Genomic DNA, 17,943 nt, shown 5'->3' on the forward strand with positions numbered 1-17,943 from the left:
GATTCTAAAATGTGGTGATGTCATTCTCTCAGATGGCAAGTAAGAGCCAGATCTTCCTATTGATTACAAGGTATTTGTTTAGAACATTAAGCCAATCTAAAAGGTAAATTGGAACTCACTGTATTACAACAAAAATCTGTATTACAACAGTTTTAATATTAGCTGGTGAACATTATTGGCTTGCAAAATGTTGTGATGTCATCGGGAACCCTGCAATGGGCCATAAATAATAATGTTATAGACAGAATTGTATAAATAGTCTAAACTTTAATTTATTATGTATGGAAAATCAAGAGACATAAAACATACAACGTGCTATATTTTACTTTTCACTTTATTTTATCTATGTTAAGTGCCCATGACATGTTGGACCAGCCATTTTACCAAAACACAAGATAATAAAATAAAAGATTTTGACGGAGATCTTTTTAGGTTTATAATTTTACTTCCTGATGAGAAAGCATGACATCAGTTTCATAACTGTTACATGGCACCCATGTGGTACACTGGGCCAAAGCTCCTAAATATACACAGAAAATATGACCGGACAATAAGAAAAATGTGTTTCTTGTGTGTAATTGTGTCAAACTTTTGGATGGAATTCTGAGTGTCCCTAGTGTGATCATCAATATGTTTTAGAACTCTTCTACTTCTTGTAATTTTCTGCATGTTTTTCAACTTTATTTCACAAATTGCTTCTCGATTGGTGCAACATGATAATTTATACTTGGAACAGGTATTATCGCATCAAATTAAGCACAAATTAGAAAAAAACCTGTCATACCCGTTGTAAATGTAGCCTCTGCTGTAACAGCTTCAGGCTCATTATAAAGATGTAAGTGGCTCTCCCCTGTGGCCAGAGCAGGGGTGCAGGTGTTCAGTGGCTGCCCTGCCCCTGCCTGAGCTGAGAAGAACAGGGTCACTCTGTATAATGTGTCAGTGTGACAGAAAACAGCAGTGAGTCCACAAACGCCCACAGCAGCTCCCCAGAGAAAAGACACGTCTGCTGGAGAGGAGAGCCGTGAAGAGCCGTGACAGCTCTGCTCTGCTGTCTGGGTGACAGTCTCACCCAGAGACACAGCACACATGCACAACACACTGATGTCACTTTTGTTTGTTATGTCTTCTAATAGGCTTCAATTAATGTAGACATACCATGCTTTTTTCAGGTATCAAGTATTTCACTACAACATACTATGTAGATTTAGTTAATTGTAAATCACAGTATTGATTTAAAATGAAATGGCCATAATAGAATTGACATAGTTGATATTGACTTCCTGTTCAAAACTGCAGAACTGATAGGCCTCACTTCTTCATACTGAAATTAGGTGAGGACAGGGGGTATGTGGAAACAGAAATTTTCTCAGCAGCCAAGGCTTAAATGCAGGACAATACATGATTACTCAAACATGCATGAATCAATCAAAATATAAGTTGAAGTAAGCTTATTGTAAAGGAACATATTAGCCTACAATATGGCTAAAAGTTCATAAAAGTAAATTTGATATAATATGTCCTCTTTAAAGGTGCTATGTGTCTAGTACAGGGTATGGCACATGCTTGCCGGCCTTGCTGCATTATATATTTATTGCACAAATATGCTCTGAAAAACACACATATAGGATGGCCTCTCTACAGATCTGACCTGTAACTGATGGTGTCACCTGCTTGCCTCCAGGGAGATAAATAAGGGAAATGCTGCACTGTGGAATATCTCAATTACATAGTGCACCTTGAATACAAAGTTACATAATGCACCTTTTATAATGCTTTAATACCTCCAATAGGCAAGTAGGCAGTTTAGATTTTTGTAAGCCTATTTTTACACAGGTAGTCTGTTACAGTGAAACGCCCCCTGCTGGAAAAGGATTGGTTTATCATTGAATGTCAAGAAGGAATTTCAAGCCAAACCTTTCCATTCTTTCTTGTTAATGTAGGTATTTGATAAATCCATGCAAAGATAATTTAAGTGGCTAACATTTACATTTATGCCCAAAACCAGGCTCAAGACCAGACGTGCCAGAGCCTTTTCTGTGACAGCACCTAGACTATGAAACAGCCTCCCTCTGCCTGTCAGATCCACACACAATTTTAAAAAAGACTGAAAACCCACCCATTCTTCTTGGCATTTAATACTAGCTAGACAGGATATCTTAGTGTTTTATCTTTCTTTTCCTATGTATTATCTGTATATTTACTTCTTTTTTTTTTTTGTTTGTTAACTTTTTATGTGACGCATTCTGGGCAGCTGAAATTGTTTTTAAATGTGCTGTATGAATCACACTGAATTGAATTTCAGTAGTAAAAATTAGAAAGTAAAACTGCAAGAGTAGTCTATAGTTTTGAGGAAGTGGTCTAAGGGATTTTCACATGTGTACATTATCACATGACTGCTAGGGTGCTTATAGCCACCAGAGCACACTCTAAGACATATCCGGTGTGTTGACATTAATGTTGTATTGTGTCTGTTCATTAGCATGCATCCAAATCAAATAAATAAATAATTTAATAAATATTCTTCTTAGTTATAGAACATAATGACTGATCACTCTTTCTAGTCACATAGCCTGTTAATCGAAGTGCATTTATAGGTAATTATTGTTAGGCTAATTAAAATTGATTGAGTATTTGGTGGAGGAAATTACTATTGATTTACTTATTTATGATTTTTCGTAATATAATTATTTTGCCATTGGCCTATACAGGTAAGCTGAGGCATTAGTTTCTATCTCACCTTCTAAGCATCACTGGATACTGAAATAGCCCACTCATTCATACATTGTTCATATATCATAATCCAAAAAGCGTAATAAATAATTCTTCCCATGTGCAACTTTCAGCAGGTGGTATGTCACCTGAATTATTCAATGGAAATAGAAAGTTAAAACCATGCATAGTAACATTCTCATAGCAGGTGGATACATGTTTTTCAGTGCAATAAGAACCAAAATGAAAAGCTTTTACATTTGCTTTCTATTTATGCGAAATAGTTACATACCGTGGCTTTACAGGAAGAATCATTTTTCTTCCTGTACTTTAAAGGAAGCAAAACTCAAACACTAGGCCTATATCGCACGACACTTAATCAATAACCGCATTGCAAACAAGCCCTGATCCTGTCCCCTTCTTCTCCTACATATCTGGACTTTGTTTTTGTACCAAGCTGCTGTGTTATCTCCCCCTTGCACGCGTTAAGACAAGAGACTTCTGCAGCACTGCTAAGCTGCTCAACCTAAAAATGTGCCATATCTATCTATCTTCCAGCCCCAGTCATCAACAGCCTTCACTCCCTCTCCCCCTTCTATTATAAAACCCGTTTGATCAGATGAAAACCTTAACTGCATTTAATAATCCTGCGCCCGCTCACGTTGCAGTAATTGAGTAGATGTGTCAAATAGAGCTAGTGATTTATGGTTTTAATTTGCTGCAACTTATATAATCAAAATATAGCATTGCTTTCAAGATGTCTACCTCAACATTGAATAATCTTTAGTTCATTTTCTAAAAAAAAGACTAAAATAAAGCTCACTGTCAAATATTTACAATCCAATAAACCACATTTTATAAATAAGAAGATTGTATTATGTCCCAAACCGCAGCTCAACAACCGTAAGGGGGCAAATTTCAATTCAATTACAACTCGCTGACACACTGCCCAATTACTCCCCCAAGGCCTGGAGGCTATTGCAGCAAAGGATCATGGGAGCTGTAGCCTCAAACACGTGTCCAATCAGGCAGGTGATGTATGAGTGATTCCCTCAGATAATGATTTTACTTGTAATTGTTTTGGTTATAAGATTCAAGTCACGTTTTGAATCTAACTGCATGCAGACACTTTCAACAAACTGCCCTATACATAACTGGGAGGGATGCCATAAATATTGCAACATTTAGGCTGCATTTTTTATAAATTCAGGGTTTTTTGTCTTCTTTTGCAAAGATATCTATATCTGTTTTGCTTTTGCTATGGCTTTAAGATGAACTAGGCGATGTTTTTTGTTGTAATTCTCTTCATTCATATTGCATCATGAGAGCCATATTTCAGACCACCACGGCGTATGAACACTTTCACAAAGGTGCAATGTTTGTGCAAATACAGATGATATACCTCATCTCTAAATAAATAAGATGTTTGCCAAAAACCTCTGTAGGCTATTATGTTTGCATAAGGTCTACTCAAACATATATTTGCATTATAGGCCTAACTATCAAAGAACTGAGGTAATCTGTAATCTTTATGGCCTCTTTTTTATTATTTAACATTATAATTACAGAACAAGTTCAAAGTTGACACAGATTTGAATAGTGGATCAAGTATGCCAGTTTTATCAATGTGTCATTGTTTAGACTGACAATCTGGAGACCACAAAAACAGGGTGCTCACACAATCAGAGAGGCAGCTTCTTGTCCCTGTTGCTAAGCAACCGCCAGAGCTACTGAGCTAAATCCCTGTAGCTGCGGTGCTGCTGATGTGATGCTGAATTATGGGGAAGAGGGGAAGAACGCAAGTCATGTTGGCCAGTTTGTGCTGATTGGACTGTGTGTTCATGTGTGCACGATTGATTGTATTATTTGAGAATTTTCTTGAGAGCTATTCTATGTTTGCTAGATCATAAATAACAGAAATTTTGCCCTACTAATCCCAGCTTCCAATACTTATAGCCCACTGTGAGAAATCTGTCTTAGACTGATGAATTCCCCTTCACAGTATTATAAATAAGTGATATGATGCCAGTGCAACACATGCATCAGACAGACGTCCTGACAGACTGCAGTTCTCTGTGCAGACTGCAGTGGTGCTGCTGCTGTACAAATAACATGAGCTCAGTGTCATTTAGCTGAGCCGCAGTGAGAGTGAGCACATACACAGTATCACACAGGGCTGTTGTTTTGGACCCATCGAAATTGTACACGTCCAATATGGAAATGTTTGAAAAGAAATGTTTATGTGCATGGTCCCTGTCAAACGAAAAAGAAACTGATAAACTGTAGGTGCACTGCTATGTTGTGAAATGCCAATAAAAATCTTTTATTGTGTCTCATATCAAGGGTTTCCAGCATGCATTTCTGATGTGGATAAATACATTATTAAACAGAATAGCCTTATTGAATTTAAACAAAATCATATCTTTTGTGTCTCCTGCTACACTGGTCAGGGTTATGCTTACACTTGAGAAAGTGTCTTTGGATATCTGATAAAGCAGCCTCATGAATAATAAGAACATTGACACTGCCTTGTGTACGTTAGAGTTTATTATAAAGGTGCAGCTATCATTAATGTGAAGAAAGTTTTTAAGATGTTAAGTGAAGGGACACTATGTAACTTTTCTGTTGGGTACTTGTCTCCATGTAGATGTTACTGCATTGCTTGGAATATTCCACAGTATGGCATTCAACTTACCTTCTTTGCATTTATTAATTTCCATTTTTATTACTAAATAAATACATTCTCACCATGAGCACAGTCACCTCTCCACAGATTTAACCATTAACTGTAGTGACATCACCTGCCCTTCACCCAAAAATTTACATAGTGCATCTAATGTACACAGCCCCTGTCCAGTAAATACATAAACAAATGGTGGGTTAAAGTGATACAACTTTAAGACAGAAGATTATTTATAGTCTAGTTGTGCAAGCAGGCAAGTGTATCCCCCATATAATAGGCAATAGACATTCTCCAGCCCACCAAGTTCTTGCATAGACCTACTGTACAAAACTCATAGTCATTATACTACTCCCACCCACTATTGTTTTGTGTGCAATCGTGAACGAGGTCTGCTGCAGAGGGGGAGGTGCCCGAACCAACACGTTCACAATCAATATTCAAATCTATTTAGTCTGAAAAAAACAAACAAATATCCTAATAAAGACAAAGCTAACACCTCACTTTTATACATTTAACACGTTATTTTTTAAGTTCTTGTAGTTGAAAATCGCTGGAAAGTACCCGGTGACTCCCCTTTCCCCGCGCTTAGATGTGGTACGGTCCATAATGTAGCGGCGGCAGCGTCCCCCTCACATACTCCGTGGTAAGTCCGTATGCACTCCCGCTGTCTGCGCCCCGTCTACCGCTCCTCTATCCGTGTGCCGTGCCGTGCCGGGGGGATGCTGCTGTGGGACCCGTGAACTGTGAGCATGCTCTCCCCTATCATCAACACGACATGACGCCTTTTATTTCCCTTGTGTCCGCATGAATGAGAGAGAGAGAGGGGTGTCTGCCGCCGTACTGTAGCCGTATTTTGTCTCTCTTTAACGGTTTGAAAAAGGAGGAGGCACCAACCGCGGGGACTACAGCTGCAGCCGCGGCCGCTTGGCAGGTGTCGTCGCCCGGGTGTGAAGAAGAGGAGAGATGCCCCCCGTCAAAAGAACCATGTCTGATCTGCGGACGCGGGCTGAGGGTACGTGAAGATGTTTCGTTCATTTTAAAAGTCTTCAGCTCAGTTTTGGCGTATTTTCTTGTTGTCTTTGCTTGGGGGAAAAGGAAGATAGGCCCCCGGCGGTTCTTTTGGAGGTGGCCTACAGTAGAAGTTGCTAGCTCAGGCTTTGATTAACCACACCAGGGTCAAGAAATCCCCTGGGGTCGCTTTGAGAGTCCCTTCAAGGAGTAGGCTATCTAGGAACTGACATAAGGTATCAATGCCAGAACCTCTGGTCAAATGCATTTGCAACTTAAGTATTTATTTTAACATGTTTTACATTGGTTGATCTTCCAGTCTTTAACATATAACTCAAATAGACATTGAAGTGCCCTGGTAGCCTAAATAAACTGATCTGAATTATGTGGTTATTACTTGCTCAGTGCCAGCCTACACAGCCCCATGTAGACAGATAGTGGCTTATAGTGGCCTGGGAGTCATAATTGCACCAAACAATGCCACTCTGTACCAGCTGCCTTCCACTGCATCAAAAGTGAAAGTGGTTACAAATGGATTATACACGTGTTGCTTCAAACCAGTTTAGCATGTCACAGCTCTGCTTCTGTGTGTTTTGTGATTTTTACAGCTGTCACATGCTGCAGGTGCACAATGCAGCGAGCAGTATTTCCTTGAGAGATGTCTTGATTCTTAAATTCCATATTGGATGGCTAGCCCTGACCTTTTGATCAGAGGAGACCATATCTGTGTGAATTGCCCAGTGTATATGTGATATTTATGATTCTTTGACTGCACTAGCAGTTTCATTTTTCTTCATGTGAAATAGTGCCAGACTGGATTTATTTTGGATGCCTTAGATGTGTTCGGCTCCAGACTGATAAATCATTGTGAGTGGCGAGTTCTTCTGTGATCTAGATGTAAATTTTCACACAACGTTGTAGGTGGGTTTATTGTAGCCTTTTATCAGTAATGATGATTGTGTTATTTTCATTATGGTTGTATATCATGCTGCTAGAACATGACACATGACACATGACTTGCAATATTTTACTTCCTATTAATGCTTCTTTATTCTTGTCTAATATTCTTCTATTAGAGCTGCAAAATATTTTACAATTGAATCAAAATCGCAATTTGAGTTGGCACAATAATCAAATCGCAAAGGCAGAAATGATTTAAAAATGTATATGCAAAGAACAAAATATTGTGTTTGTAGAAAACTCTTGTACTTTAGTTTAGACCTCTACTAACATGTTTTGAAATAAGAATCCTACTTTCTAAGCATGCACTACAAGTTGAATCGTGAGTGCAATACCTGTCTAAAAATAGCAGAATTAGAGGTGTGTGATTTTTTTTTTTTTTTTTTATAAATCTATCTCATATGAACTCTTACACAGCTGAAGTGTATTGACTTTGACTTGATGGTGACAAAGAGAGATTTGGCCTCTGCATTTTGACCTATCCTTCTACCAGTGCTTCTTGGACACCTTTCAGAAGCAGTGCTCGGGGACATTTTGTAGATCCTGAGCCAGGATCTTAGTCAGGATTACCCTAGCTGGAGGATTGGCCTAGTGTGCATGTTTTAAATGGATGGGGGAAATTGGAGTGCCCTCAGGAAACTTACCCAAACAGGCACAGGGAACATACAAGGGAAAGGCATACAGAAAGGCCTCAGGTCCAGGAAATAAATTCAGGACCCTCTTGCTATGAGGGAAAAAATACTAGCCTTTTTCTAGATGTTTTGATAGATACATTGGAGGATTCATGAGTATTCTGGGTTCAACCCATCAGATAAACTCGTCATTACTAGGGTTGCAGTTGACAAAGACATTTTAAGTCGACTAAAGACATGCCCTTTGCATTGATTAATCATTGGCAAAATCTCTCAAAATTAGAATCTTGTTCAAAAACTATATATACAGAGAAGGCCTAGCAAACAGTATGTAACTGTCACCTATAAAACTCATCCCATGCATTCTTTCTTCTTCCTGCTTATTTCCTCATAAACCTGTTTACTTCACTTTTGACGTGGTCTTGTTCAGATGCTCACATGCACCGTACATCATTCACTCCAAACACCGCATCATGTGCTATGTGAGACGCCATCAGCTGACAACCAAACGTATCTCCATGACAACACACTTGTCTCACCTGTGGCTAAAGAGCCTGCACCGTGAGGACTATGTGCGGTAGTGATTGAGGAGATAAAGCATTCTAAGCGGCACGCAGACAGTGACAGGTTCACCAGTGCAGACCGACCCAAACTCACCTGTGCAGACAGAGGCAGGAGGAGAAATGTGACTGATATCAAGTTGATCCAAATTGCCTTGACTTTTACTTGCACCACGACTGCATTCACACTGCACTCCCCCTGCTCCAGAGTGGAAGAGGAGCCGCTCCGAGACCACCTGTTTCACCGCTCTCGGAGCGAATGCTCTTTTACATCGACCTAAGTCACTGTTGACTGATTAGACTAAATGACTAAAGGACTACCACCCTAGTTATTACAAGCCTTTGAGATGCTAGTGTGTCAGCTTTTCAGTTACAGATATTTCAATGGTGCAAACATGTAGATGCATGTAATGAAACCTAAACATTCACGTCATTAAGGTTTCACATCCTGTTAAGAGCAGAATGATGTACTTGTTGTGTAAAGCATGAAATCCTTGTAAGAAGAGGTCATTGTGAAGCTATTTGTCAGTGAAAAGCCTTCACAGGCTCGTGGTTTGAAAGACAGTCTAAATAATTTAAGACTAATATAGATAGCACTGAAACTGTTGACAGATGCGGCTGCTGAAGTCACAAGAGTGAACACATGAATTATGCAGATGCTATTACTATCACCCCCCCAACTCCCATTCACCTCTTTGTGATCCTATGAAGATTCAATGCTTTAGCCTGTTGGTTGTGTCACACCATTCTTTTTTTCTGATGCCACTATACCACTATACCTGTATACCTATATACCTGCAACATTTGGTGTGTCATGAATTCTGATATTAACCAATGCTTTCACAAATTTCACTACCTGAATGATGAAAAATTTTGACTGTTTCCATTAGGGCTGGGAAGTTGAATTTGAATCAAAATCATGATTGTGTAATTGCCAAAGATCAGCTTGTGTTTTTTTAATGAATAGGTCTGTAGCCTGTCCTGTCAATAAAAGCATGTAGTTTGGAGCTGAGTTAAGCTGTAGAGGACAAAATTGGAATATTTCTTTTGTTAAATGGCACTGATGTAATATGTGTCTTGTTCATGCACATTCAATCAATACTTATAGATAAAAAATGGAATGGAAAATAGATGAATATAAGGACAAATTGTGATTTATTGTATTATTATTTGCCATATGTCCCAGTCCTAATTTCCATAACCATTGCTAATTCAGAACAAAGTATTCTATGTTTTGAACGATGAAATGTCCTCAAAATGTCACCTATAAACAGGAAAACCCATGAATAGCTCACCAGACCCAAAGTCCACACCCCACTCTTGAGTGTTATTTTTTAATCACTGCAGTGCATCAGGAGAGCTTCCATCTAGAAAGGGCAGCCCTATGCCAGGCTTACCACCTAATCCATCAGCATTCTGTCCGTCAGCCCCCAGCGCTGCACACTCCCCAGTCTGGCTGTGCACGTGTCGGCCCACTCCTTGCCACTCATCTCCCATGCAACAAGGAAACATCTAACATCAGTGGCAGATGGTGCCCACATCAGTTGCCAAAATGCCTTATCTAGGAGTCTGATGGTTGAGTGCTCTCTGCAGCGTACAAGGAAAGTTGAGACTAAGCATCCTAAGCTTGTGTCAGTTCTTTTGTTAGCAGAATGAACACATTTTCTATTATTTTTTGCCATCTTCTGAAGTTGCAAACCAGATTTTTTTTAAGTTGAAATTGCTGACCAATATTGAGAAAAATAGTTCACTTTACAGATGATCTCACAACATTAGACAAACAAATCGGCACATGGCACGCAGTCTACATTTAAACACTCTGGAAAACTAGAAATTATGAAAAACAAGTTAATATATTGCTTCATGATTTGTTTGTCTGATGTGGTATCTCATAATGCTTTGCAATGTGGTGTCATAATCTATTTTAGCCAGCTGTAAAAAGCGCTATTAATCAAATTTTTTTCTTTTTTCTTTTTTTTTTTTCATTTTGATAACAATATTCATGCAATATTTTCTATAATTTCAGTCAGCTTTTTTGTGGCCATATTATTATTATTGCGCAATATTTATTATAGATGATAAACTCAAGATTCAAATTTTCCATATCTCCAAAACAACAATTGCAGCATTCACTCCCATGTCTACGTTTTCTGAGAATACATCCCTTTGTTGACTGTTTTTCTGAATACAATTCACAAAGCTCAGAGGAGAAGGCTCGACTTTTTTGTGTCAATACATTTCCCCTATGTAGGCAAAGCAATCTGGTCCTCTGTAGCATTTCAATTACATCGGCTAAGCCCTGACTAGTGTGTGAACCGTGGATACCAGGAAGGCTGCAGGGGAATGGACTGCTCCTGTCTGAAGGGAGAGCTGCCTGCCTGGCTGGATCACTGGCTGAAAGTAATGTGGTACAAAACCCCAACACGCCTCTAAATCCCCTGTCTGGCTTCGCTGGTGTGGCACGTCAAGTCCCCTCAGGGCTCTCCACTGTCGATGCAGAGCCATGGGACATCTCCTAGTATTTTCTCCTTCATATCCTGGCTCTCCATCTCCATCGCTAACCTGCAGCTAGCCTAATATGTGTGTCTTCTTCAGATATTCATTCTGTTCACTTCAGTAACACTCCTCTGGCTGCAAGGCAAAATGAATGTGGCAGGTCAATCTAAGAAAGAGGAAGAGAGGAATAAAAAGGGAGAAGGACAGAAACTGGAGAGTGGACAAGACAGTAAAGGGATCTATGGTGTTCTGTACTGTGGCAAATGACTGAACTTTATATGCCCCTCACACACCAGATTGTAGGGATACTCTAAAACATCAAACTGCTGTAAATTTGGTAATTGGTGAATGTGAAATATTTGTAATGGCTATGTTGGATCCAATGACCCATACTGATATGTATTTGGAGATTCTTTCTAGCAAATTTTATATGAGAAACATTTTAAAGTAATTCAACATGGTCTCTGGCAGGCTTTTCTCATTTCTGGGTAAGGCTGTGTACCTTTTAATGAACAATACCTAATTTTTGGTGAACAGTACTTGTTTTGGTATTAATTCCTCTCTAGATTTCTTGTCTACAAACACATTATTCAAGAAAAAGTATAGAACCCAAAACTGTTACCAAAAGTATTTTTATTTTTTGGCACAAGTAGTACCAAATACCTTGTATTTGGCACTGCACCTAGCCTTAAAAATATTATTTTGATAATAATTATCCATGTGTCTGGGATACAGTAGAATCCAAATTGTGATATGTTTCACTTTTCATTTAATTTATTTTCATTTATATAGGGAGAGTCCAGTGAGAGCATCAGACTGTTATTCAGGTGTGCCCTGTTAAAATACAAAACAAAAAACAAAACAAATAACTACATGGGCCCATTTAAAACATTAAAAACAGGTGCAGGTGTGATTATTTGGTGCTTATCACCAGATTATGAAGTGTGGCACCAATGAATCCAGTTTTGCATGTCCTTGAAATGTATTCCATTTTGGGGAAGCAAAAGTGTTAGTGTGGCCTGTTTTAGACTTGAACAATCATGAGATCTTGTATTAAAAGTTCCTGTATCAAAGTTCAACATTCAAGCAGTCTTATCAAGCAGTCCCTTATAACTATATTTTATACAGTGTTCTTCTCTTCTGACTTCTCTTTCATGGAGTGTATAGTGATGAGTTTTAAATTCATCACGTGTTATGAAGCGAAGGGCTAAGTGAAAGATTCTGTCTAAAGGCTTCAAAGAAGGGGCTGAAGTCTGCATGTATATTATATCTCCAGAAAGAAAGATTGCTTGAACAATTTCCTTTCTGTAATTCAATGGGATAATAAAATGATAATATTTTTTTTAAACTGTAAATAATATATATCTAATAATTACAAGATGTTTTTTTTAAGGATACGTTTTTGTCAAGCGAAAACCCAAGCTATTTATAGGTGGTGACACTTTCAATCAATTTAGTGTATTAGGATTTGCAGCTTGTACATCACTTAAATATATATTTTTAGAAAAAAAAAAAAAAAATATTTATTTTTGTTTGCATTCAATGATAATTTAAGATTTTTGAGGGAATTTTGTATTGGATTTCATTTAGGTCAGTTTGGATTTCATTAAAGTCTTGCTGCAATTTAAAAATGCCTGATCAGCAGAAGGAGCTCTTACATACAAAATCATGTGCATTCTCTTAAATTGCAACCAATGGAATTAATAAATATAGTAAAAAGTAGCAGGCCCAAAATTGAGCCTTGGGGGACACTGTTGCTTAAAAAAAAAAAAAAAAAAAAAAGATTTAAACCCATCAGCTGCTACTGCCTGGATTTAGTTTGAAAGATAATTTTGTAACAAATTACATGTAGCTTTGTCAAATCCAGTATGCTTCAGGCACTTCAAGATCATTTTATGATCTAATGAATCAAAGGCTTTAGTTAAATCAATAAACAATGCCACACAATATTTCATGTCATCATGTGAAAATGTCATATATAACATCTGTGATTGCAGTGACAGTACTATGCCCTTTTTGAAACTTGATTGATAAGACTTCAAAATGGAGCATTTATTTAAATAAATTGTAGCTTGATTTGCACCTAACTTTTCTAAAACTTTTGCAAGACAAGGTAATTTAAATATTGACCAGAAACTATTTACATTTTTTGTAATCCTAGCTTTATTGGGTTTGCTAGTTATATTGATATCAACCAAGTTAACCTCCAATTTCTTTCATGTCTATGAGATATTCAAATTTACACTTTAATTTGTTCTAAACTGGGAAATGGCATTGGACCAGACATTACACATTGTTTTCTCGACTTTAGGACCGTGTATAAGTGATCTGAAGTAACTTTTGAACACCTCGGACTGTTTTAGTTTAATGTCATTGGATTGTACACTATCACAGTGGATATGTACACATGATTGGACAGTGTCTCTGTGAGCACAGTGTTTATGTGTGATACCTGAGCTCCAGGTTGGTACTTGGTTTCAGCCTGTTGGATTGCGTACCAACTGATGAGGAGCAAGGGGCAGGTCTTATCCAGTGAAGGATGTCGTTCCATTAAAAACTGAGCTGATTGATGATTAATAACATGTTGCAGCCCTTTTCCACATCCATGAGGATCTAATAGGGGATAGTAACTCCTTGTGACTTTATAGACATGAAAGCTATTTCAAGTCAAGGATGTTAAATCTATTTGATAGCTCAAATGGCTGCCTCTGATTAGGAATTGCATGATGATGTGAGCGCTTTCCCTTTTTGTTTACTTTTTGTAACGAAGAGCCGGTTGTGCAAGGAAGTAGGGGAAGTTGGAGCATTTGGTTTAGCTGCACCATGACAACCTCATGTATCATGCCGAACACGGGTAGAGGTTGGCTGACTGCATCTTGCGCCAGCAGGATCAGGAACCAGGAACAACTACGGTCGCATCTAATTCATCATGGTGATGGACATGGACTTAGATTTTCCCACTGTCACCACCAAGTCAAGTAGCTGCTCACGGGACTGGCTCTGAGTTTGAGTCAGTAAGGAGATGTGCTTCTCTAGTTCTGTCATCCTCCCTTCCAAGTGTAGACAGCTGTCACAGTGCGTCAAGCCGGTGAACGATGCCATGCTTTGCTCTAGGCCCAAAGAAAAGCGTTCCACCATGCTAGAGCGATGGTCTAGATGTCTGCCTGTGGTGGACGGAGCCCTACCCCTAAATGTACCGGTAACTTCTAGGTGTGATTGGTCCGCAGCATGACAAGGTCAGATGGAGCTGTAGTGTCAAACACTCCACAAGAAAGCAACACCATCAATGGCTGCAAAATGACTCTCTCTGCCCTTGACTCTGGACATCCCAGGCTTTTTATGACCCTCTTCCAGAATAGCATCAACAATAGGCCAACCTCAAGAGCTAAAATGTTTTTTAAAGGTACTGTACCTTGTGAAAAAACAGAAGTTAATGTTAAAATGTTTACAGTTGTCCAAATTTATTCTTCACTGTTCCTCATGTTAAAGCATTCATTCAGTGATGAGTTTGAGTGTGTTTTATAATTTTCAGGGACCAAAGCAGAGTTTTGCTGTCATGCTACTACAACTACTAACAACAACTAGCATGCTAATAGCGCAGTAGCCTTATTTCTTGTTCAAAGCTAATTTTTGTTTGTTTGGATCATTACAATGGTAAATATAATTATAGTTTTACAAATTATAGTTTTACACCAATCAAGGGGATGTTCACTTTAGTCTGGTATTTCTTTAATAATTTCCCTTTGTTGAATTAAACATGTGGCAAATGTGGCGCCCATTTTGTCTGACAGTAACACATTCCATCAGTCAGGTCAGTGAGCATCTCAAAACACTGACATGGATTAATTGTTTTGCTGTGCCATTTGGATAAGATCTATTTTTAGAAAGCCTTATGACAACAGTTTTATACTGCGATACAAGGGCAAAGGAGTCAGCAGCACTGTTTATAGGGTGTATTTTATTAAAGGCACTACCTGATTTTTACTGTAATTAAATGGGAGAAACTCTTCATTTTATGGTTTGTAAATGCATTTATTTTCCTAATACAGTCATAGGATCCTAATTATTACTGTGGTGAATTTGCTTTTCACAACTTTCAGAGGCCAGACAGTTTTGTTGGCCATCACTAACAACATCTCTCATGCTAACAGCACATCAGTGTTACTTCCTGGTTCATAGATGATGAAAACTCTTTAATTCAGGGTTTTGGTGTATATGTACTGCCTGGGCAAGACCATTTTTACATATTACATGACAAAATCAGCCCCATTAACGGTTGTCTTAACAGATATACTTTAATAAACTCAAAGTAGGCTCTGTCAAAAATTATTATGCAAACAGCATCCCTGATAAACCACTTTTAGATATTGATCTACAAGTTAACACCACTGTTTTTAAAACTCTTGTGAAACTATTCATCAGTATATTGAGAACCTATGTTTGGTCAATAGCTTTGTATTTCAGATTCACTTAGCTCTCGAAAGCAGGGTCGACCAGCTTTGACACGACATTAACATGACTGACTGACTGACATTCCTGGGTCACTTCCCTGTTTTCATTCTTGTTAGCAGATCAGTTCCACGCCATATGCCGTTCCCGTTTTACCATTGACATAGTCGCCCAGTGGAAAGGTTTGTGACTGCAGATCCCCCCGCTAAGCTGCACCAGACCTGCCCCATGATGTCACAGATTGCCCCAGCTGCCCACGCGGTCCGGAGACTGCCCACCCCCGCTGTAGCCAGCCCTGCGCTAAGCCTATGAGGAGCCAGACACAGCGCCGCGCAGAGAGGATTATTCGCTGCGTGTCCTGTTGTTGTCAGTGCTTACAGGCTGTGATCTGATAAGAGACTTACAGTTGTTGCTTAGGTGGAGGCAGACCCATGTTCCACGCAGACCCACCTCCAGCTCTCGAGGCCCCATTCACAAATACAGCACCAGGAGGTCATCTCAGGCACCGCCATGGCTCGGAACAGACGGGGTCTCCTACTGCAATATTCATCCCGTATAAATGAATCATGTTAGAGATGATGAAATATGAATGGCACATTACCAGTATGTAGGCTTTGACAGGGAGGGATCATGAAGGTTATACATTTGCATAGATCAAAAGTAAACAAAGGATGTGCCATGGTAGAGATAAGCCACCACAGTACATTTTGATTCTTTGTTTTTTTGTTTTTTTTCACATTAAGACTAATGCATGTACTGCAATTTATATATTTTTTGTTGCAATTTTATTACTTTTAATCCATACAAATAGTAGGCTATAATCTTCACAGCACAGCGTAGATTGTGTTTCATTAAAATTTGACTAACTAGTTTTCCAAAATACGAAACTGAGACTAAATGATTTTAGTTGGACACTGAGTATCGGTCAGTTGCAACATATATTGCAATGAAACAAAAAATGCAATTTGAATTCATGTTATTTATAACATACCTAAACCTGCAATTATTTAAGTGATGTTCACTTTAACAAAGGAATATCTTGGTTTTTTTTTATGGAAAAGAAATATTTGTTACTCCTGGATGTGTTGCAAATGTGCATTAGTTTTACTTAAATCATTGTACTTGGTGTAACTTTTCTGTTTGTTCGCCACCCTCTGTTTAAGGAATGTTCCACTGTGTGGCATTACACTTATCTCCATGGAGATATTGAGGTATAAATCACCTATTATTGAATAAATGCAGGCTAAATATGTTTACTGCCATACTGTGAAACAATAACATCTTCAAAGAGACTGTAGCTGGCAGACCCTCCACCAAAAAAAATAACACTATTGTTGAATTTGTTTTTCCAAACTGTGCAGAGTGGGAATAAAATGTCAATATAATGGAAGACAACTGCACCTTTGTTAACTATTAGCCATGATTACTCTTACAATTACTGTTACTGCAATTGCAGCCATATGTCAAAGCGACTCTGATTATTATGTACCTTGCTGTCCACCTTAAGCACAATATTTACTTAGGTTTAGTGTGATGCATATCTTTTCTGTCAACAGATAATAAGACAGTGATTTCTCCATGGGGTTAATGTGTTGAAAGCCCTGTTAATTGGGGTTTGGCTGCCATATATATGTCCAGGTTAGATCAATGTCAGTAGCCCCGAGCCGACCTCATACCCTGCTGTTATTGAATCGTTCCAGTGAGAGCCTATCTTTGGCGCGATCACGTGTTTCTTTTTTTCGCATCCCTGTTTTATTGACCTGCCTACAACTGTTTGCGCCTCATTAGTGGCGTGTGCTCTGCAGTGGACGGTTGTCTGGCTGCTGAACCTATTTTTGGGAGACCCAGAACTATGTTTTGTTTTTGTTTTTGTTTTTTTTCTTGAATAGCCTCAGGATGGTTGGATAATATTTTGAGGGAACTCCGAGATTGAATTCACTTGCTGTGGTCATGGATCTCAGTGTATCAAGGCAACACAGTCCAAGCCGGAGTATGTTGTCTTTATGGTGAATTTCTTGTTACATTTTAGTAGTAATAATAAGAATAGAATAAGAAGAATAAGATAGAATTTGCTAGACATGTATTAGTACTAATGCTGCAAAATATGTCTATTATTTGGGTGCTTTTCAAATCTGTTTAGTGTCATGATATCATAATATTGCAACACATTTTGCCTAAATTTACTTATCAAACTAACTAAGACAACCTAACCAAGACAAAATTATTATGCAACCCCAGTGAGTGTTACAGATTTCACACTTAAAAGTGACACTTTACATGCTCTTTAATGTCTAACCCTGACTCTCTGCACTTCGTAATCCTTCAGTATCAGGTCGTTATAGATGCTGTCAGTGCTGCCATTAGATGCATTTAATCTTTCTGCTGTTGACAGTCATGGGAGCAATAACTTTTGACCCGCAACACTTCTGGCTGACCCGATATAATG

The 17,943-nt window shown here is 38.6% G+C and overlaps 1 protein-coding gene across 4 annotated transcripts in view; it reads left to right on the forward strand.

Annotated features, from left to right (window-relative positions):
- Positions 1 to 5,948: 5,948 nt before the first annotated feature.
- Positions 5,949 to 17,943, forward strand: part of atp8a1 (ATPase phospholipid transporting 8A1) — a 101,025-nt gene continuing 89,030 nt past the window's right edge. For 2 of the 4 annotated variants that reach the window (XM_055224606.1, XM_033973580.2), the window contains exon 1: positions 5,949 to 6,404. In XM_055224606.1, coding sequence (XP_055080581.1) covers positions 6,356 to 6,404 — 49 coding nt within the window. In that variant the 5' untranslated portion in view covers positions 5,949 to 6,355. The remainder of the gene's footprint in view (positions 6,405 to 17,943) is intronic. The other 2 variants (XM_033973582.2, XM_055224607.1) reach the window with 1 other exon arrangement.

Source organism: Periophthalmus magnuspinnatus, chromosome 10 (genome assembly GCF_009829125.3).
Source record: "Periophthalmus magnuspinnatus isolate fPerMag1 chromosome 10, fPerMag1.2.pri, whole genome shotgun sequence".
NCBI classification, from domain to species: Eukaryota; Metazoa; Chordata; class Actinopteri; order Gobiiformes; family Gobiidae; genus Periophthalmus; species Periophthalmus magnuspinnatus.